This window comes from Astatotilapia calliptera, chromosome 8 (genome assembly GCF_900246225.1).
Source record: "Astatotilapia calliptera chromosome 8, fAstCal1.2, whole genome shotgun sequence".
Taxonomy (NCBI): Eukaryota; Metazoa; Chordata; class Actinopteri; order Cichliformes; family Cichlidae; genus Astatotilapia; species Astatotilapia calliptera.
The window spans coordinates 21,055,389-21,077,026 of record NC_039309.1 but is presented as its reverse complement, the minus strand read 5'-3'; the positions used below and the strand labels follow the sequence as shown (position 1 = coordinate 21,077,026).

The 21,638-nt window shown below is 40.9% G+C and overlaps 1 protein-coding gene across 3 annotated transcripts in view; it reads right to left on the bottom strand.

Moving 5' to 3' along the window:
* The window catches only part of radil2b (Ras association and DIL domains 2b), a 37,804-nt gene continuing 16,166 nt past the window's right edge, over positions 1–21,638 (bottom strand). For all 3 annotated transcript variants that reach the window (XM_026177377.1, XM_026177378.1, XM_026177379.1), the window contains exons 6-18: positions 18,670–18,966; positions 18,157–18,549; positions 17,581–17,618; positions 17,269–17,495; positions 16,907–17,019; positions 12,904–13,168; positions 9,441–9,613; positions 7,249–7,393; positions 7,002–7,168; positions 3,856–4,333; positions 3,584–3,780; positions 1,065–1,204; positions 1–988 (exon numbers count right to left, since the gene is read on the bottom strand). In XM_026177377.1, coding sequence (XP_026033162.1) covers positions 895–988; positions 1,065–1,204; positions 3,584–3,780; positions 3,856–4,333; positions 7,002–7,168; positions 7,249–7,393; positions 9,441–9,613; positions 12,904–13,168; positions 16,907–17,019; positions 17,269–17,495; positions 17,581–17,618; positions 18,157–18,549; positions 18,670–18,966 — 2,727 coding nt within the window. In that variant the 3' untranslated portion in view covers positions 1–894. The remainder of the gene's footprint in view (positions 989–1,064; positions 1,205–3,583; positions 3,781–3,855; positions 4,334–7,001; positions 7,169–7,248; positions 7,394–9,440; positions 9,614–12,903; positions 13,169–16,906; positions 17,020–17,268; positions 17,496–17,580; positions 17,619–18,156; positions 18,550–18,669; positions 18,967–21,638) is intronic.

Here is a 21,638-nt window from a genome sequence, read left to right as displayed (position 1 = left end):
TTAGAAAAAACCCTTTGTTTTTCAAAGTATTCAGGACTTGTTCATGGTAAGAAATCCAGACCATCCAGTAACACATTGTTTTAGATGGTCTTATTTCAGATGTTCTCTTGACTGAAGTTTTGTCCATTTTCAGAGCCTTCTCTTTGACATGTACAATAAGAACAACTGAATCCACATCCTACATCTTCACTTAGTCGATATGCTTATATGTGCTTTATTGTCATAAGTAGCAGATGATCATATGTCAAGAAGCCTCCAAACATTGCTGGAAGACAGATTTCTGTCTTCATTTACCTTTACAGTTGTTGCAGTGGTCTACATGTTAATTTTTTGTTTGTTGTTGTTTTTAAAAATATATTTGAATCAGAGTATGGTATATCAACATGTCAACAAGCTAACTTACTTACTTCTGGATGTCTGAATGTTAAATGATATTGCAAAACTTCGGAGAACAGCCACGCTTTTTACTCCCAGTAGTGCCTCAGGGCTCGTCTGCTTCTTTTGAAGTGAAGAAATACTTGGACCCAGAAATGTCTAATGACTAAACAAGAGAGTTGAACTTAAATAACACTGTGAAAAATGTTCCATGTGTGTTATTGCATCAGCTTTCTTGTTCTTGTGGTGATGGTCTTGTAGTTGGAGAGAGCATGGAGAGAAAAGGTCTTGTCTTCTACCAATGGAAATGATAACGCTAATGTAACCTTGACCATACACAAAAAAGGACTATGATGCCACTGTGATGTAAATTAAAAAGCTGCAAAACATCTAAAACCTGATAGAAGATTGAAGATTTTCTTTAAATTGTCCATATCCTTTAACTTGAAAGTTCCAAAAGCTCTCAGAATCATCTTTAAGTGCTGATGGTGTGTCACAAGTCTCTCAGCAAATGTAGCGTCAGCACTCATTCTGTATAATCTTAGCCATCCAGTCTGATCTGGACACGAGTAACCTCAGTCTGGCCCCTGACGACTGGATCAGCTCCCTCCCGCTGAAACAGGGAAAGATATGAAAACAAAGTTGCTCGTGCCAAATTCTTTAAATATGAGATATGATAGATTTCTTACTTTTGGTAGTCCAGTCCAAGAAGGCTGATTCCATTAACAGCCAAGATCCTGTCTCCTGGTAACAGCTTCTCACACCGGGCAGCTGGAGAGTCTGGGACCACTGCACGAATGAAGATGCCCTTCGCCTTCAAAGAAGTGTCCTGAAACATGAGGTGTCGAGTTCTCGATTAAAGCAAAGATTTCACAGTTTCTGACTGTGAGGTTTTCAAAATGGTCCTTATTTTTACCTGCATTATATTTTTTTATATATAAATGGCATGAAGTAATATAATTCATGCCACAATACATAATAATATATAGTTATTATGTATTATGTATTATAGATATATTTTTAGTGTTACGCATCTGCTGTTAACAACTCAAGTACAGTTGTCACACAGTGGAACTTTGTATTTATCTTTTATATTGGTTTTATTTTGATTTTAGCGTTTATTTGCGAGTGTAGTTTTTATTGCATGATTTTATTCTAATGTTCGTATTGCATGGTTTTTAGCGTTTTATTCTACATTGTTTTAATCCACTGTGGATTGGCTGGGCATGGGACAATTAGCTGATAGGGACAGACTCCGGTGCAAAATGCGAGGTGGGCTGGGATGTGACGGGTCCAGTGAAGGGACGAGAGGGGGACAGGAGGCTCCTCCTCGTCATTCTGGGATGAGGCTGGCGTGGAGCCCGCTCTGGAGAAGGAATTTCTGGCCTGCTGGTGGACCCATAATGAGCATTCATCTGGGGTTGTGGGACAATTACACCAGTGGATTTTAGTGCAAGTAGAAAATGGTATTTTTATGGGTTTTAGAATTGTTTTATCTAGTCTCCGTGGGAATTTTAGCATATGGAGAACATTTTATTGTATACTTTTTTCTTTTCTTTTTTTTTTTTTTTTTGCCTGTCCCATTTGGTGGCCACGGAGCAGAAGCCAGAGGGGGCTGCAGTGGCGTGCCCGCCGGCTCCGCCGGCGGCCAGCTGTGCCAGAGTGAACCGAGCCCCAGGCCCAGAGGCCGGAGGCCCGAGGGCCCCTTTGCTCCGGAAGAGGCCTGACCGAGCAACAGGCACCAGGCCCCGCCAAGTAGTCACTGGGAGTGAGCTGGTACATACCTGAGCGCCCAGCCCCGGACACCAAGAACCACCAACGTACCAACCCCTGAGGGCATCAGTTACCGGCAGGGAGTGTGGTGAGGGGAGATAGGCCTTTGGTGTATACTTTTTTCTTAGTATTTGGGTTGTTTTATTTCTACTGCCTCGGGAAATAAACTGTTGCTGATCAGACCTGCTTCATCTTTGTGCCCTTGGTATCTGACTCGCTTGCTCCCCCATGTATTTAAGGAATCGTTCGTATGACATTCTGGCGCATCAGCTTTAGTGTCTGCGTTACACAGTACTGTACTCTGCTTCAAAGAAGCCAAACTTTAAGTGTTTTTGAGTAATAGCTGTCCAGACTTTCAGAAGCTCTTTCAAAGTTTTTCAGAGGATATCGGGCACATTTTCATACCTAGCAAAGAGTCATTTTAAATTGTATTTTTAGGCACTTCATTATTAGGTTGGTTGGTGGCTCAATGCTTACTCAAACCTTATTTCTTTTTCTTTTCATTGTAATAGCTGTAAAAGTTTACAGCTATGTTAGCAGAGATAAGATAAGATAAACCTTTATTAGTCCCACATCTCGGAAATTAGTTGTGTCACAGCAGAAAGTGGACTGTGCAAAGTAACAACAGCAAAAAGAAAAATAATGGAATAGAATAAGATAAGAGAATAACATTTTTTTATTTAAATGGTAAAACACAGTTTTTAAATAATTATAATGTTGCAAATATTTAAACAAGTTTAACATATTACTAATAAAAAGAAAAACAAAACATAAAGCTGATTATTAACTGATAATTGATAATCAGTAGCATGTTTGCTAGCTATTTGTCCTTATCCAGCAACAACTGCTAAATTCAATCCTTTTTAATCACAAGATTTTTTTCCTGTGTGGGAAAATACAAATATTTAAGCAGTGAAAATTGAATTCTATTATCTCTTTCTGAACCTTTTATTATTATATATATTTTTTAATTTAAAATGTTTCTCTTTCCTCTTCCAAAAACATAAAAATGTTATTTATCTTTTTTTATTAAAATGAGCGCTGTGATGCAGTATCGGGCCACAACATACATCGTCTTTATTGCACGATGGCATAACCATCAACAACCTCACATCTGTTCATTACCAGCATTTCGTACAAAGCTTGACCAGACACAGCTTACTCCATACTCCTCACCACACTAACTCTATGTGCTAAAAGAGAAATCACTTCCTTCCTTGTTGCTAAAACCGATTCTGACGTACGATTGCAGTAACTCAGAGGGTATAGCAGCTGTGGTACAATTGTAATCTTTTTCATTTTCATTTCGACTTTTTTCTTGAAATAGATCTTCAACTTTACTCTTGGAATTTCATCGTCATAAAATTTTAGCTGTGCCATAGATTCTGCTAGCCCTGTGACGAACTGTCTACAGGTTAAATTCTCGTTGACTTACCCTTGTGTCTATTAGAGCAAGACCAATCCCTCTTTCACCTCGCTCCAGCTCCAGGCTAAAAACCTCTTCATCTGCTTCTTCTTCATCTCCGTGCTCCTCCTCTTCTTCTTTTAGTTCTACGAGTGTTTTCATATTGCTGCAATCGGACTTTAAGCGGTCTACTTTGAGAGCAGCTAAGCACTGAAACACTAATCCACCTGGAGAGTAAAACAAATGATATGTTCAAAAAAAGACGCAGAGAAGAAACTAGGAATGGAAATGTCTTTCTATACCTTCATCATGTGCATCTACACCAGAGAGCCAGGGAAGTGTCTCATCATCAGACTTCATCCATTTGTCTTGGTCTTCCTTCACCTGATCAGTTCGACCTAGTATGAGGGGACTGTTAGGTGGGGTGAGGAGGCAGGAGGGGTCCAGGACTGACCTCCTCGACTCGCTGGTCTCAGTCTCTCTTGTCTGCAGCTCTAGATTTCTTAGCTTTTGGGACAAAATATTGGCACCAGAGGAGCTGAACTCATCCAGGTAGCTGGTGAAGAGAGGAAAGGGTGATGGTGTTGAAGGCGATGATGGTGATGGCGGTGATGGGGGTGAAGGTGGTAAGGGAGCAAAGGTACTTGAAGGGGAATGGTGATTTTGGTCACTAGGCTCCCATAAGTTCAAATCAGCTTGTAATGTATTCAAAGTTTCTAGACTGCTGTTTTGAAGATTAGCCACATTAGTCAGGTTAGCCTCCATTTGAATCCCATCACCCTGGTGGACAAATAACATTAGAACAGCATGAATAGATACACCAATGAGCATAAAAACAGCCACCATAGTATAGTTCATTGTAACATGATGTAAACGATAAAAAGGGTGTCACCAGATTTATTTTTTATTGCATTATTGTCTGATGAAGAACTTGTGACTGTGAAATGTGCAACAAATATGCCTGCAGTGTTCGAGCTGTTGATTTTTCACTTTTAATGGTCACTTTCAGGCCTAACATCTGCCCTTGCTCTGGTATAGATATGTGATTAGCTTTCTAGTCTAAGGAGCTTGGAAAGAAAAAACATCTGGACTTCTTTAAGTTGCTTGAAGACATTTCTGCCATGTTTCGGTTGTGTACAGGCAGGAGAAGGACCCAAATGCAAAACTCACGACAACAAAATTAAACTCAAAAAGCTGCTTTATTCCAGAATTGCATGGAAAACTAAACTAAACTAAACTAAACTGGGACATGGATAAACTGACACGCACGGAAACACAGCCATGAGGGAGACTACGACACTGACAAAGAGAAACACAGGGCTTAAATACACAGAGGGATAACGAGGGAATGAGACACAGAAGGAGAGCACAGCTGGGAGTAGTCAGGCTGGACGAGACAAGGGAAGCAAAACTAGAATCACTCACATGAGACATGAACCTTCAAAGTAAAACAAGAAACACACTGACTGAACTCTAGACATGCAAACTTAACAGCAACTGAGAAGACAGAACATAGGGACCTGAAACATGGGACAGAAAGGCACAGTAGACACAACGTGGACATAACGCCACAGGGAAAGAGTAAAACAAAACACAGAACCTCTTAGAAAATAAAATAGGAAACATAATGAAACGCAGACATGACTACATGAATTTGACAACATAACAGACATGAAACACATGAAGGACAAGGGAGACTTAACAGGGGTTGGAAGACACAAGGGGAATCTAATAACAAAGAACTAGAAAAACTCATGAGCTTAATCACATAAACATCCAAATAAACTAAACTCAAAACACTGGGTCATAAGACCCAGGATCATGACAATTTCACCTCTCATCCGAGAAGCTTCTAAGGTCGAATGGTGGAGAGTCCTGGATTTAAACCCTGTGGGAGTGTCCCCTGTAGAGGGTCAATGAACCCCTTAATGATCCTCTACCTAATCACACGAGCCAAGGTGTGAAAACGGGTGTAGGTCACAATCAGCCAAGGTTTCGGGTGAGCTCATTGTGAAGCCTAGCCCCACCCTATCATGTGATTTCCTGAGGTCAGAAGGCCCAGGATATGAGTGGGCGTTAAGGCATCTGGGATCTCAAAACTGGATTATAGATGGCAGAGAGTTGGTGTTGTAAACCACTGTTCAAAGATGGTCGATCACAGTGGACATAGATGGCTTCTTTCACTCCTCTTTCAAACCATCTGTCCTCTCTGTCCAAAATGTGAACATTGGCATCCTCGAAAGAGTGATCATTGTCCTTTAGATGCAGATGGACTGCTGAGTCTTGTCCTGTGGAGGTGGCTCTTCTATGTTGTGTCATGTGTTTATGTTTGGTCTCTCAAATGTAGAGGTCTGAGCATTCCTGAGTATTCCTCGCACATACACTACATTGTTAATTTTGTGTTTAGGAGTTCTGTCTTTGGGATAAACTCGTTTTTGTCTGAGAGTGTTGCTGGGTCTGAAGTATACTGGGATGTCATGCTTGGAGAAGACTCTCCTGAGTTTTTCTGATAAACCTGCTACATAGGGGATGACAATGTTGTTGCGTTTGTCTTTCTGATCCTCCCTGTTGTCTGTCTAGTTGTTGTCTGGTCATCTTTTCGGTGCCTCTTTGCTGACTTGATGAAAGCCCAATTAGGATAACCACATGTTTTAAAACTCAGGAGAGTTTTTTCTTTCCAAGCTCCTTAGACTACGATGACCTGGATGACTGACAACCTTCACAGATGATCAGCTTTCTAGTTTTTCATAAAATCATCGACAGATGTTTTAACGTTTAAACGGGCCCAGGCTAGCTGGGACTTCCAGTCTCTATGCTAACTGACTGTTACTCTCAGTGACTTAGTGTATAGCTATTAAATACTGGAATTTGAATATTAAAGACAAGCTGAAAGCTGAACAAGAAGTTTTTCTTGAAAAAGGACTGAGTGGTACTAGACTTTTTTTGTTGTTTTTCAGTTGAAAGCGACATTTTTTAAAATAACATTCTTCCTTTGAAACCGATAATGTGGCTACCTGTTGGACATCACTTCTATGTGCAATCTTTGTTTAGCTCTTTGAATTTGTACTTGCTAAATACCCCAATATATTCTAGTTACTGGAAAGAAACACTCAGTAGAGCTAAGAAACCGGTCAGATCGACTAAGAACTGCTGAACTTTATTAATTAGCAGTTATTACTCCTAATTAGCAAGTGTCATCAGACTAACACTACAGACTAAGAAGGTAAACACAGTAAAAATCAACATGGTTGGTTTTACACTGTTTGCTTAGTGGTGCTAGCGCTTAAGCTAAAGCTAATGCTGCTATAGCCTCACAAGGCTGCTAGCATGACGAGAAAGTTTTCTGATATATGTTTTTTTTAGCAAAGGCTTCCAATCTGACTTTATGTGCAAACTTTATACTTTTATGCTTTATATAAAATATTATTTCTTTTTGCAATTTTCTTACCTTGTGGTCTTCAGCAGTTGAGAGATTTAAGGTGGAAATAAACTCTTTGAGCTTGTCCAGTTCTCTCCTCAGGGCTGAATCTGTTACGGCTCTTCTCAGTTGAAGCTGGTAGCCCACGTCTGGCAGCACCAGTGGATGGTGGGTGTCAAAGCTCTCAAGAATGTCAGCTAAGCAAGAAGACGGAGTGTATTAAAATGAAAAAAATGAAAGGTAAGATTATTGTGTTCACAGTACACTCACTTCTCACCTGTTTGGCGTGCTGCAGCTTGTTCTTGCACTGAAGGAGTCCAGGTGTGTCTACAAGGCGATGCTGGGCTATATAGACTCAAAAGATGGTTCAGCTGGGCTGGACTCAGGGCAGGATAGTCTAAGCGAAGAGAAACCCATGTTTTCTGTGTACACACACACACACACACACACACACACACACACACACACACACACACACACACACACACACAGTGCATTAGAATGATTCTTCTACTACATTTTCATCTGTTAAGTTAAATAAAAACTTTCTTTAAAAAAAGAAAAGCGCTATATAAGAAGCTGTACAAGTCAGTTGTCTTTTTTGAATACAGTTACAGCTGCTCAACGGAAAGGTTTGTATGCTGTTGTGAAAAGCAGCCATTTAAAGGTGAGTACCTAAAAACTGGGACCAACGACCTTAAGCCAGTGTCCCTCAAACCTGACTGGGGTAACCCTGATGTCTCGGTCAGCTTGAGCTTGAACTTGATGAACTACCCACATTCATCCACAGGTTTAAACAGAACTAGGAAATTTATCAACTGCACACAGACTGTTGAATCAGGGTTTAGTATACTTCCCAAGGACACTTCAATATGTAGACGGGACTGACCTTCCAAATATCAGACCACCCACTCTACCTCCTGAGCAGCAGTTGAGCTGTCTATCCATCAAGAAAGACTTTGGTCTGAAATGTTTTCGGTTGGGGAATGTCATTTTTCACAACAAACAAATCTTCAGCAACTGTGGGATGCTATCACATCGCTATGGACCAAAATTTCTAAGAAATGTTTCCAGCACTTTGTTGAATTAGTTCATGTTTAAATATGATGTTAAGCAAACACAGGGCAAGCAAGTAGATGCCTTTAGGCTAAGTGCAGTATGTCAGTTAAATACTGGAACGAGAAACATCATCAAACCATCCAACCATCCCTTCTCTTCCACTTATCTGGGCCGGGCAACAGCCTAAGCAGAGGAGCCCAGACCTCCCTCCCTCTAGCCAGCTCCTGTAGCTCATTTCCAGGGAAACACAGAGGCGTTCCCAGGCCAGCTGAGAGATATCATAATTCCATGGTGTCCTGGGTCTGCCCATGGCCTCCTGCCGGTAGGAGATTCCAGAACACCTCACCAAGGAGGCGCCCAAGAAGCATGCTAACCCAAACCACCTCAACTGGTTCATTTTGATGTGGAGGAGTAACACCTCTACTCTAAGCCCCTTCTGGATGCATGTGCTCCTCACCCTATCTCTAAGGGAGATGCCAGCCACCCTTCAGAGATAGTTCATTTCTGACGCTTGCATCTCATTCTTTGGGTCACTACCCCGAGATTGTGACCAAAGGTGGGAGTAGGGACCTAGAATGTCCGTTGGCTCTCAGCGAAGGCGGTTGCACTTTTTCTCCTCTCCTCCTTACCCTTATCTTCCCTGCTTAGCCTCTTGTCCTCGTCTTGTCTCGTGTGTATTACTTTCCCTGGAACAGTCTCTCACTGTCGTTCTCTAAAACCTAAAAGAGAATTATGGATTTGATCAACTGGTCTCTGAATGCTATTGACACCCTTTTCTCAACGAAAAGTCTGGGCTCGGGAGAGCCCGAGTGCCCTGGAGGGACTTTCCCTGCCGGATACACGATGGACGGGTGGCAGAACTGGAGGGTCATGTGCCTGGCGGGACTGTCGATCGAGGACGCTGAAGATATCTACCTATTCGGAACCATGATAACAGGGTTCTTGCTGATCGGAGCTGGCTTGACCCTGGTTTATCGGAGAAATAAGAGAGCGGAACCGGCTGTTCAAACCCCCCCAAGGCTGCCCGCTGGAATTGAAGCGATGGGACGAGGCGCGACCTCTCACAACGAACGCAGCATGGTTAACACCTTGGAGACGCTTACAGCTGCTGTGAAGGCTCAAAACAACACCATTGAGCGTATGGGGGGGATACATCAGAGAGAGGCCTGCTCAAAATGAGACCCTTGAGCGACAGTTGGAACACATCGCGGAACGGATCACTGCAGTTGTGGGGTCTCAGAATCAAAAGAATGACAACACCATGGAACAGAAGTTTGATACCATCATGGGGAGGCTCGCGGCTCTCCAACAGGAGATTGAGAGACCAGTGTCGGAGTGTTAAAGAACAGCTTGAAATTATCCTGGGCTGCTCGCATGGAAAATCAACAAAATCAACATCGTGTGTTTTACCTGCAGTAAATTCTTTCTAGGCGTTGCCAGCAGATTGACAGCCGATGAGAGTGTGTGTGTGTGCTCCAAGGCTAATTCTCCCAGTCCGGCTGCATGGGCCCAGTCAAGGAGCAGGTCAAGATTGGCTCGTATTCGCACACCTCTGGACCACTGATAGAACCCTGGCTCAGATCCTGTGTGCACAACAGTATTAAACATGTTTTATGTACTAATGTATAATGTACAGTAAGTTTAGATATTAGTCTCCCAACTATATATGCACAGCTCAGAATTGGGGCATCCTCCTAATGAGCTGAAGATGGTTTCCTGGGGGATCTCCTTCCAGTTCTGGACTTGGGCATCACTGAGCCCCTGGACAGTGTGAGATGCAACATGGTGGAGGTCATTTTGTAGTTCTTGCAGTGCTCCTGCTGTTCCTCCTTCCACAAAGGAGCAGGTATCAGTCCTGCTGATAGTTTAAGGACCTTTGACATCCCTGTCAACCTCTCCCAATTTTTGGGGGGTAGGGTTATTTAGAAGGTTTAATGAGTTTGTTATATGATTCTTTTAAAATGTTTTTTTTAACTCTTGTATTAATTACTTACACACATGGTTATATTTTAGCCAATATGATAACTGAAAATGTAGAAATCTCAACTTCTCTTTATGTTGGTAAAAACCTGCTGTAACCTATTGATTTATGGTTATTACAGTTGGGTATGTTTAGCTCTTTCATTTGTTTGTTGAATTATAAGAAACAGACAACTGCTATCTTTATTGCATATTGTTAAATTCCCACAGTAGAAGCACTTCGGTTTAAGTCGGCACCTTCATACTTCAGAAGAAATACAAAGGAGACAAGTGAACAAGTTCTGCAGCCACTGCTAAATCTCTTGATGGCCACTAGAGGGCAGGGCAGTTACAGCTAAATGTAACTTCTGTTAGTACATAAACGTTCAGGCCTTAAGAACTTAATTATGAGCCAAGAGATATACGGGAAAAGATGCCAAACACGCTGTAAGTTTAAGCCATACATGATGCATCACAATCTCTGTGCCAGTATAGAAGAAAAGATGAAGTGCAAAGAAATTCATGACAAATGTGACTCAGTGTAAATGTTATTACAAAGTTAGGGCAGAACACTCACACAGTTTTCCCATTTAATAGTAACAATCTGATCTTCTTGTGACTGATGAGGATAATTCACTAGTAGACAAAAGACTGAGAAGTAGTCGTGGTATAAACTGTGAAGACCTGAAAAGGTGAAATGATTCTGCTGACCTATAAAATTATCCACTTCACTTTTTACTACTTGTCAGCTGAGACTATCAGGAAAGACGACGCTCGAACCAGCAAAAATGTGTTGAAAGAACTTGAAGGCAACTATGTGAAACTACTAAAAGATTTTGTGATTTGGATAAAAAGTGAAAGCTACTAAGGTCATTTAATGCATGTCAAGAAAAAATGTTCCAGACTTTAACACTCTACATTTATAAAGGCTAATTTACACTATGGAGCCCTGCTTTTAAAAGCTGCCATATGTTTAACACAGTCTGTGAGGCTGGATTTAAGAAATAAGCCTTAATAGTTTTTAGAACATGTTTAGCGCCATCTTGTGCCAGTACAGAACATAATGTCACCGGGTTGGTTGGTTGCAGCTCACAGACATTTTTAAGTTTATGTTAACTAACTAGTGACAGAACCAATAACCCAGTGAAAATCAAGGAGAAAAGGCAGTCTAAGGGGGGTTACTTTTGTGCTGCCTCTGTCTACAACAATGAGTTTTATTCTAAGCAACCAAAGATATAGTGTCCACTTTCAGTCTCTGTCTCTTAAGCAGTAAGTGGATTTCCTTGTTTAGCTACCTGTACTGAAATTGGAAAATCCACCTGCCAGCTATAACGTTTGGGGTCCAAGCATTTTATAAATGAGGACTGTGTGGAGGAGAGCCTGCTTGAGTTACCAGACTGAAAAGCTGGTGTCCGAAACCAAGCAATCAGCTGGCAAAGCAGAGGTCTGCAAGTTAGGATATTTTATGCAGTAAATTTGTCTTTCTTTTCCAAGCACAGCCAAACAGTTTACAACATAACAGGTTACTACGTGTGCATCACACCACAAACCAAATTGTGCTTCTTACCGAAGCACAATCGGGGATCTTGACATCCATCAGCATGGACGTTATGTTAATCCTAAACTGGTGTGATGTCTGTGGTGTGACGTGCTTGTAGTAAACAGTTTTTTCTTAAAACATAGTTTTTGGTCTGCGTCGGTTGGAATAATTGGTTCCCTGAAAGCAGAGACTTTGCAGAGTAAATAAATAAAAACATAACGACATACTGTAATTATAATTAGATAGTGCTCTACTGTTTTTGCGTTTTGTGTTATCCTCATGACTAAGGTGTGTTCATTTTGACCTTGTTTTTTAATATCTCTGCAAAGTAATTTGTGACCTGTTTTTGTCTAAAAAAAAGTACCCTGTAAGTAAACTTTACTTACTTACATAATTATTAACCACAAACCCCTGTGAAACACTGCAGGCAGCTTACGGCGTAATTGGACGTGCACTTCTCTATAAATTTAACAACAAGCTGCGTTAAGGCAACCCGCAGCGACTGTGATTGGCCTGTTCTGTATCATCGATTCGACCTATGCTACTGTTTCACTGCAGATTTTGAATTCATCAGTGCAAGGGTAACAGTCATTGTCAATATAAGGAATAATAATCGCAGCATCAGCACAAGGAGTCACAAATGTCAGCAAGTTCCTGAAGCGAGATTGATGAAACTACGGGAATGGATGTGAGGGAATGTACAATGATGTGGAAAAACTTGACGGACATATATGTTTGCCCCTAAAAAATTCTGACCACAACACATAGTGGGGACCCAGGAGGGAAAAAATTCCCAGCATTCCCACAAGCACCCACATAAATGCTGGCAACAGTGTTGCTGACTTACAGTAGATTACATTGTAGCTTCTACAAAGATTCAGCACAGAAGTCTAAATCAGGCTTTAAACCTCAGAGGGTTAAAGGTCGTAACTGGCTAACCAGACGTTACAAATTTGACCAGTAATTCTGTACATGCAGGTTGTTTTATGTTCTAGTGGCATTTGAAATTCAAGCGTAATTTAGAAAATGCTTCAAAATATTTGACATTAGTTATCCTGATAATAGACTGAACAAGAATGTACCAGTTTCCAGGTTATCCAAATATATCTAAATATCTAAGGGGTTTGTACTTCTTTTATTTAGTGGTATTTATGTGCTAATATTAATTATTAGGTATCTTTGTCTGTGGGTTAGACTGATGCAGCCTATGAATGCACTTTTCTAACTCGTCACTGAGCATTCCTTTCTCTTATCCAAATATGGTCACCTTGCCTAAAAAAACCTCTCAAAGGTTAATGCAGCAAACAGTGGCTACATCCATCTTTAATATAGTCTATGATACAGACACTGGAACACCCCAAGCAACCAGCGTACCTCTCTCCATGAGTGAGTTGAAGAGTGATGCATTGATGAAGTAGAAGAGGTAGCTGATGAGCTGAGAGGAAATCTCCGGGTGAACCTGGCAGTCGGAGACTAGTGTCAGGCACTCGGTCAAAACCTCCACCACCTGCTGGATCTCCCCAGGGACCTGCAGTCCTCCGCTACCCAGGACCTGAGCGCTTTCACTGGCTGTACTCAGGTCAGAATTTTCCCTGAACGGATTGCAATCCAAAAGTCCTGGCAGGAGTGGGTAAAGGACCTTGTGAGACAGAAAACAAATGTGCAGCTTAGAGTCACTCAGTTTTGATGTGGAGCTGGCAATTGTTGATAATTCCTGTGGGTCAATTTGAGGTTGGAAAAGTTAACTTTGTGTGGTGTATGTTCTGATTAGCAGGATAAAATAAAACACGTAACCCCCTAACCTAGAATTCAGACCACCCACAATTTCCTGGCGTGTCTGTCTCACACTATAACATAGCTGATAGAAGACTGGGTAGACCCAACCAGTGCTCGCAGAAATAAAAAAGACATAATGTTTTTAACATTTCCTTCCTTTCAGTGAAAGGCCCTTGGTGTTCTTCAGGGCGAGCCCGGACAACGGCCGCTTTGTTCAGGCTAATTGTACACAGACATCTCCCTTCCTCTCCGATCTCACTCTTAGACCCACCAAGCATCCGAGGCCAACTCCAGCCATAGATCACATTCCTAAAAAGCTGAATATGGCTCGTGTGGGCTTGGCATTGCACTGCAAAAAGAACTGCTGAGTGAAGGGTTTTGAAGCAATCCACCCTGAGGAGATCAGTTTACTTTCACTAACGCTCTGAAGCTAGGAAAGGCCGAACATGAACAGGAGAACGTAACGACCACGGATCCCACTGCACATAAGACGCTGGAAATGGCTGAACAATAAAGCAAATAATCTTGCAAATGTTGCTGGTTGGAAAATATCTCTCAGTGGAATCAGGGCAGAGAGGATTTATTCACTCAGCAGCACTGGATTCTGGGATTACCACATGCATCCATGGCACGTATTAGCCTGGGGTAAAAAAACATAAAACTGCATTCATTGTGACGAACACGTAAACACGCAGTCTGCCCACAAGCCTGTTAAAGTACGCCTTTATTCATCACGACATGTCTTCAGCTGCAATAGCTGCTCACCAGTGGCGCCTTTTGTTTTCCATCCCGCAGCAATAACCCTCACATCAGATGGAAAGCCATGAAAAACTCCTAAATAAACAGAGATTTAAGAAACTTTTAGCATGTCTGCTGAGATTTAAAGCTGAATTTGCTGTGATCTAGGAGGAGTTATAATGTTATCAAACAAGAGGTTTTTCCTGGGTCACCTTGTGGAGCAACCTGTCAGGATTTAATATAACTTTATACTGCCTCAGACAAGCTACACTACATAAAACGCTACTGTAGACTAACAGTGGTCACACCACAGGCCTCATGGCTCTGAGCTTTCTAAGTTGTGGCGTTCATGATGGATGACAAAACATGCCTGGATTAACAGGACAAGACCAGAAAAAAGCAAAAATCAAAGAAGACTATGTGAGAAGAAAGCGAGTTCAATCTGCCCAAACAGCAGAGAAATAACTTTATCCTCTTCTCTTTTGTCTAGTAATCAAGATTATGCAGCACAAATAACACCTCACATTAACCCATCCTTGGCTCATGAACGATTCATAGAATAGATTACAATAAAATAAAGTTTTAAAAGATACATTCAGTTAAAATAAGATCTACGTGGTTTAATTCAATTCAATTTTATTTATACAGCACCAAATCACAACAACAGTTGTCTTAAGGCGTTTTATATTGTAAGGTAGACCCTACAATAATACATACAGAGAAAAACCCAACAATCATATGACCCTCTATGAGCAAGCACTTTGGCGACAGTGGGAAGGAAAAACTCCCTTTTAACAGGAAGAAACCTCCAGCAGAACCAGGCTCAGGGAGGGGCGGGGCCATCTGCTGCGACCGGTTGGAGTGAGAGAAGGAAGACAGGATAAAGACATGCAGTGGAAGAGAGCCAGAGATTAACTGTACTTGACTTTACCAATCAATCTATCTTCCTTCAGCAATTTTAAGTTCACCGCAAGTGACGCTGTACAAGATGGATAAAAAAAACCAACAGCAACAGTATTTTGGTGGAGAAGGTGGCAGTTTGTTGTAATACCCTGTTAACATTTAATATCTGGTCAAAACTGGGACAACTGGTGCTTTCCTGTGTCCCCTGAAGTTCTTCATGATCTGCTGTACCATTATATAACACAGCCGAACGAACTATTAGTTGCTCTAATTTGTAAATTGTTTTGTAGAGATAACTAACTGACAATGAAAAGGAAATTATAAATATTACCAGTTGATTGGATATACTCCAATAAAGTATTTTATAAGCAAAACGGTGCAGGAGAGAAGTTAAGGTGAACCAGCTGAACATTACATTTTCTAAAAGGTGAAATTATGCATCATGTTAGAAATTACTATCTGTAGGCAGGTATCTAGACCATATCCTCCAACACTTTTCCTCTTTAAAGAACCAGGGTCATATTACTGAGTTCCTTCCTTCACAGGAAAATTGTTTAAGAAAAGAAAATTGCAGCTGCCAGAATTTATGTGAGACCTCTGTTTTTCTATCTTTAACATGTCAGCATGTCAGGCTGGCTAATGTCATTTGCTAATGATGTCTTGGATGTGGCCTAATACTTGAAAAGACAGAACTCTTTAAATCTGCATTGTTCGTTTGAAGCATCACGGTAACTGGAAGAGGAGACTTCCATATCAACTATCAGCTTAAAGATGTAACTGTATGACTCCAAAATAGGACAGTCTCCTGATTAATTTTTTTTGGATGCTATTTTCACCCACACCCACACACTTAACTGGAAATTTATCTGAATCTTTCCTGGGCAGAGCTCCATGGGTGTGGCGCTTTAGTGAAAGTGCACAACTGGATACTGTGGCTACAATAAAATATGTTTTTTCTCTTTTCCCAAGGAACACTGTGTGAATAAAGCACAACATAAATCAATACAAACATACAGACTAAGAACTGTAAATGATTTACCTTTAGTGTCAGGAACTTGGCAAAATGTGCTTACTAGTTTTCCTACTGTGAGATAAGTATGAACATCAGTCTTTAGTCTAGGAACTAAAATTGGACCTAGAACAAGGAGACAACTAGCCTAGCTTAGCATAAATAATGGAAAGGAGCTTGACTAACTCTTAAACTTCTAGAAAAATTAGACAACCATATACCAATACAGACATTTCACTTGTATATTTGAATTAATAATTATTTTTTTTGCCTTTGGGAAACCTGGCCTTTTTATTGCTCAAGGTGGAATCATAGTTTACTAACAAGGTGCTAACTTACTGGAATACAGTGTGTTTTCACTGGCAAGAAACATCCAAACTAAGAAGGAAGAAAGAAAGAGTAAAAAAAGAAGAGAAAAGCTACAAAGCTTGAAAACCAAAAAAAAAAGAAGCTAAAAGGGTGCAAAAAAAGTAGGTCTTCATTACTTCATTAGTACAACTGTCACATCATACAGACATTTGAAACTTTGTTAGCATGAGAATATGTGCACAAAGTCCTTTCTCTACAAATAAAAAGTTGAAAGAAATGGTTCCTTGCTAACACACACACACACACACACACACACACACACACACACACACACACACACACACACACACACACACACACACACACACACACACACACACACAAAGGCCCTTGGTGTCCCGCCTCTCTCCCATGTCACAATGCACTCAGTGTGGTCTGGCAGCATTGCTGCTCTGTCTGCTAGAAAGCTACTGGAATGCTAACTAAGCTCTTTATTCTCAGCCATTTGCAATGGGTGGACCAGATGATCTACAAGTTGTCTATGCAGGTCAGATCGTTTCCTTCCAGTTAAACCAAGGACATATGTAATCAGCAATTTGTAAACCGCACCACTGAGTCACTTCCTTGATAGTAGTCTGTTACCTTAGTGAAGTAGTACACACACTGCTGAAAGGCGAGCATGATGACCTCCTCTAGGACAGCTATCGTCTCTTCGCTGGCTGAACGGACGCAGGACATCAGAAGCTCTAACAATACTGAAAGGTATACATTCAGAAACGCATAAATGTCATGTAATCATATGGTTGGAAATGTGGACTGTGCTTCATAATGTTGCACTGTTTGGTTGCACTACTGCCCAGCATAAGATAAATAACGAATATGATGAATTTTAAATTATGCCAGCAGAGATCAAGAATAAAAATCCGGAGTTGGAAACAAGCAGAATAGCTCCTCTTTCATTATTATCATGGTTACATGCTCTCTACAGCACCTAAACAACTAACCCAAGTTCTTTACTTCCTTGCTCTCATCATCTTCTTTCTCTGGTTCCTCCTTTTGTTCCTCCTCTTCTCGGGCTCTCCACTCCAGAATAAGAGGCAGCTGGTGCTGAATGAGCTGCAGCAGCTCCAGGCTGTTTGACATCCACACCACTAGGGGGTGCAGTCCAGGGATCAGCTCTTGAAGACAGAGAAGAGTGGGGTCTTCTGGGTTTGAACCTTCGCACCTGAGACTGCAACACAGGAGGAAAGCTGTGCAGTGTTCTCTGTGAACTGTAATATAATTAGTGTCGGGGAAATAAAGAAAGCTCTGCTTACACTTCAGGCTGAACTGCAGCCAGCTCCTTGGTCTGCTCCTGCACGACAAGATTAAAAGTTTTGGAGTGACTTAAAATAGCAATAGGTAAAATTGTAAGCCAGAGCCATCTGGGGGATATAACACAGTATTTCTCTGTTCTTCAGATAGTAACTTAATTTAGTAATTCAGTCCTTGGTTGCTACAGTGAACAGCAGTTTGAGTTCCTAAGAAATGATTCCCTGAAGAAAGTTCTGCTTTGGGAAATTAACTTTTGGAACAGAATTTTAAGCCTGATTTTCTCCCTGCAGACATTTTCTCTTTGGTCTCGGTGTGCTCGTGCTGGATGCACTCAGCAACACTTGAAAGTGACCTCTCCTTTGGTTAGCAGTGAAGCAGATGATTGAAAAAGACTGTAAGCACATCATGGCGACCAGCTATGGATCTCTTTAAATATTAACCTGTGCACATCCTTTTTTAAACATGAAATCTCTGATTTCCTGACATTGAACACATCTGGAACAACTTTCTTTGCTTGTTGTTGTTATGCTCCACTTTAAAATGTGGCCGAGCTCCTTATGTCTGTTACTACAACTCACCCACATGGCACTCTGAACTCCACTTGCAATACGCAGCAGAAGCCTGCGTAGGTCTGACGTTTGAAGACAAACTGATGAATACTGAACACACATGCACAACAGGAATGCAACAGTCAATGGTGGTCTACCACTGATGCTGCTACTGCTCCCCATAGCAACAATCTCCTTCACAATAATGTCCTCGTCTTCAGCTGCATAGGTAAGAGTCAGACTGTGGCCTTCAGGTGATTTTAGAAATGGAGGCCCTCCGCTCAAGGGCAGTTTGCAGTTTGGGCTCTGGTAGGTGATGCAGGTGCTACAGAGGATCTTTTCGCTTGTAGTTGCAGAGGTGGTGTGACCTAGAGTCCAGGAGGCGGCAGACAGGCTGGGTTCAAGAGCATCACTGATCACTTCCTTTATTTTCCAGAAAGAAACAAGAAACATGAAACATGAAGCAGGATTTGCACTTAAGAAAAAATCCAAATTGATTAAAAGTAAAAGATTTTGGTTCTTGTGAAGGTAATCTGCCGTTACCTTGTGCATTGAAGCTAGAGGGTCTTTGAAAAGAAACAAGTAGTGCTGTCCCAACCCAATAATATCACCAGAGCAAAGCGGTTCCTCATTTCTCAGCCCTTTTCCATTCTTAGTGACCACGGCATCCTGACGCGGGCAGAGAACGGTGGGTGCAACGGCGCTGTGGCGAAGGAAGTAGCAGTGTCTCGGAAGAATATCAGCGGCAAAGAGAAGGATATCAGCCTTTGACCCTTCCTTGTGACCGCTTTGTTGACCAACAACAATATTTGGGCTGGCAAGGAGGTAGATGACAAAGTCCTGAGTGAAGAAATAAATGACAAGTTACCAAACAATCACCAAGAGTTCACTATATCTCATCTTCTCTCAAATGTATTCCACCCTGTACAGTGCCGTTGTCTGCTGGTGCTTTGTTCAGGCATGCTCAAAGAATTTCTTTTAGTATATAAAGAAGCATTATGATTACCTGACCTCCCATGTGAGATTTTTATTTTTTTTTTACTTTGGTATTATTGTTTTGGTTTTACCTGCTTCTTTGATTACATTTAACTTCCAGATCTACTTGGTTTAATTCAATTCTATTCAATTTTATTCATACAGCGCCAAATCACAACAACGGTCGCCTCAAGGCGCTCTGTATTGTAAGGTAGACCCTACAATAATACATACAGAGAAAAACCCAACAATCATATGACCCCCAAGCACTTTGGCAACAGTGGGAACTAAAAACTCCCTTTTAACAGGAAGAAACCTCCATCTTAACCAGGCTCATGGAGGGGCCCCCCCTCCATGAGCCTGGTTAAGATGGTGACCGGTTCAGGTGAGAGAAGGAAGACAGTATAAAGACATGCTGTGTTTAAGCACCAAAAGCTTTAGAATGGATCATAGTTTTGGTTCAAATCAGAACTTGCACAATGACCCAGTGACAGGTTCCAATACTTCTAATATAGCCTATGAATGGTTGCCTGAAGAGGATTTAGTGATAGTAGGAAAGCTAAAAAACAAGAATGCAAAGATCTGCTTAATACAATTCAATGACAAGTGTCTGCACAGTGAATGCTAGCATGCTGTACTTGAGTATAAACAGTGGTAAAAAAAACAGCATTTAGTAACAGAAAGGTGTGTCCACACAGGCAAGGCCAACATGGAAATCTGTGCTGACACAAAATCTGTGACATTCAGTGACTTCAGTAGGGTTCAACTTTTCTGAACTTTGAGGCGAGCAACGGAAGTGACTGTCACTGAGCTCAAACCATATTTTAATTACCATATGACAGGATTGTAAATATATTTGAGGGTTATCCAGTTATCCAGGAAATCGAAGTCTGGAATGTCCGCTATCAACCAACCATCAGCAATAAAGCAAATTGCTACTGGTGTGAATGCCATAGACATTCCAGACAGACCTCTGAGGTCTAAGTCATCGTAGGTGGAACACTACTATTAATGCTAACGCTAAACCTATATTTTAGAGAAGGTAAAAACTGATATATTTTTTTTATTTTTGTCTGATTAATTTCTTTGTACTTTGATTGCAGAGACTTGGGAGCACAATTTAAAGGTACAGTAAGTAATCTTTTGACATTATTTAGTAGAAAAAAAGACAGTTGTACTCATAAATATACATTGATTAGTGTATATGTACATCTTCTAAAAAACTGATGCATTCTCACAAACTCGGAATGAATTCATTAAAAATACATGGCAGCGAGCGCTCCTGTGGGAATTTGGAGGGATAAGAAAAGATTTTACACACTGTATCTTTAATAAAAAAGAAAAAATACATATTCTGATTGCCCAAGTTTAAGAAAGCATATCAATCACTGAAGAGCCAGCAGCAGTCTAGTTGCAGTTGAAGAATAGCGTCAAAATTAAAGTTGAACAGATGTTGCAGATGTTACTCTGTCATCAGCTCAAGGTGCTTCTTAAATAGCGCCTGAATGTCCTTGTTAGACTTTCTAGTAATAGGTTTGCATTCAAGAATCATTTTCTTCTGTCTATTTGCCAATTATATAGACAGTGGAAAAAAACAACAATTAAAAAAAACTTGAGAAAATTATGAGCAGAAGAAAGAAAAGCACACACTTCAAACCTCACACATTTGTGTCCACTGAGCTAACTGCCATTATGTTCATGTGGTAGCATTACTGAGTTAATGATGCTGATCTGACACATGCTGCAAACTTCACAAACCAAAGGGTAACGTGAAGTCGGCTACATCGATCTTATATACACAGTCTGTGGTTAATCAGCAACATATCTGCAACATGTTAACAGACTGCATCCATTTGACTTTGTTTGGTCTGTAAAAAATGTTATAAAAAAAAGGCTCAAATCTGAGTAATGAGTGCTTTTGTAATGCTTGAGTTCATTTTATGGATAGTGCTGTGATCTGGAGACACAACTACACACTTTAGCCCTTTTGTTAATCACTAACAAAAAGAAAGATTGAATTTAGTGCATTACGTCAGTCCACCATCAGCTATGTAACAGTCTCCCTCAAACAAAGCTTAGCAGTCTGATCATGTGGAGGTACTGGAATTAAAATCTAGATCCAAGCCTGATTAGACAAACAATGTTTTATTAGCCCCAGTGAGTGGCAAGCATAGTGTGTAGAGATTATTATGTTTGACATTCCCCTTGTGATGCTTGTGTTTTCCAACTGGACAGATTAAAGCTGAATTAATGCACAAATAAACTCTTTAAACCTTTATAATAGTATATCTTGGGGGTACATGATTATATTCTTATGAAGGGTATTTTGGGAAAGAGCTGTGACGCAGAGCTAAAGCACTGCAGAATCTGTGTATGTGTGTGTGTGCCTGCGTGTGTGCGGCTGTTGGCCACCGTTAAAAAACCACTGGTAATCAGTCAGGAAGCAGTGCCAGGCTTGTCTTCTTCTGTTTCCTGAACAGTGTTTTTATACTGACAGTTTTTCTACGTGCTGTTCACTGACCTTCACAATAATGATT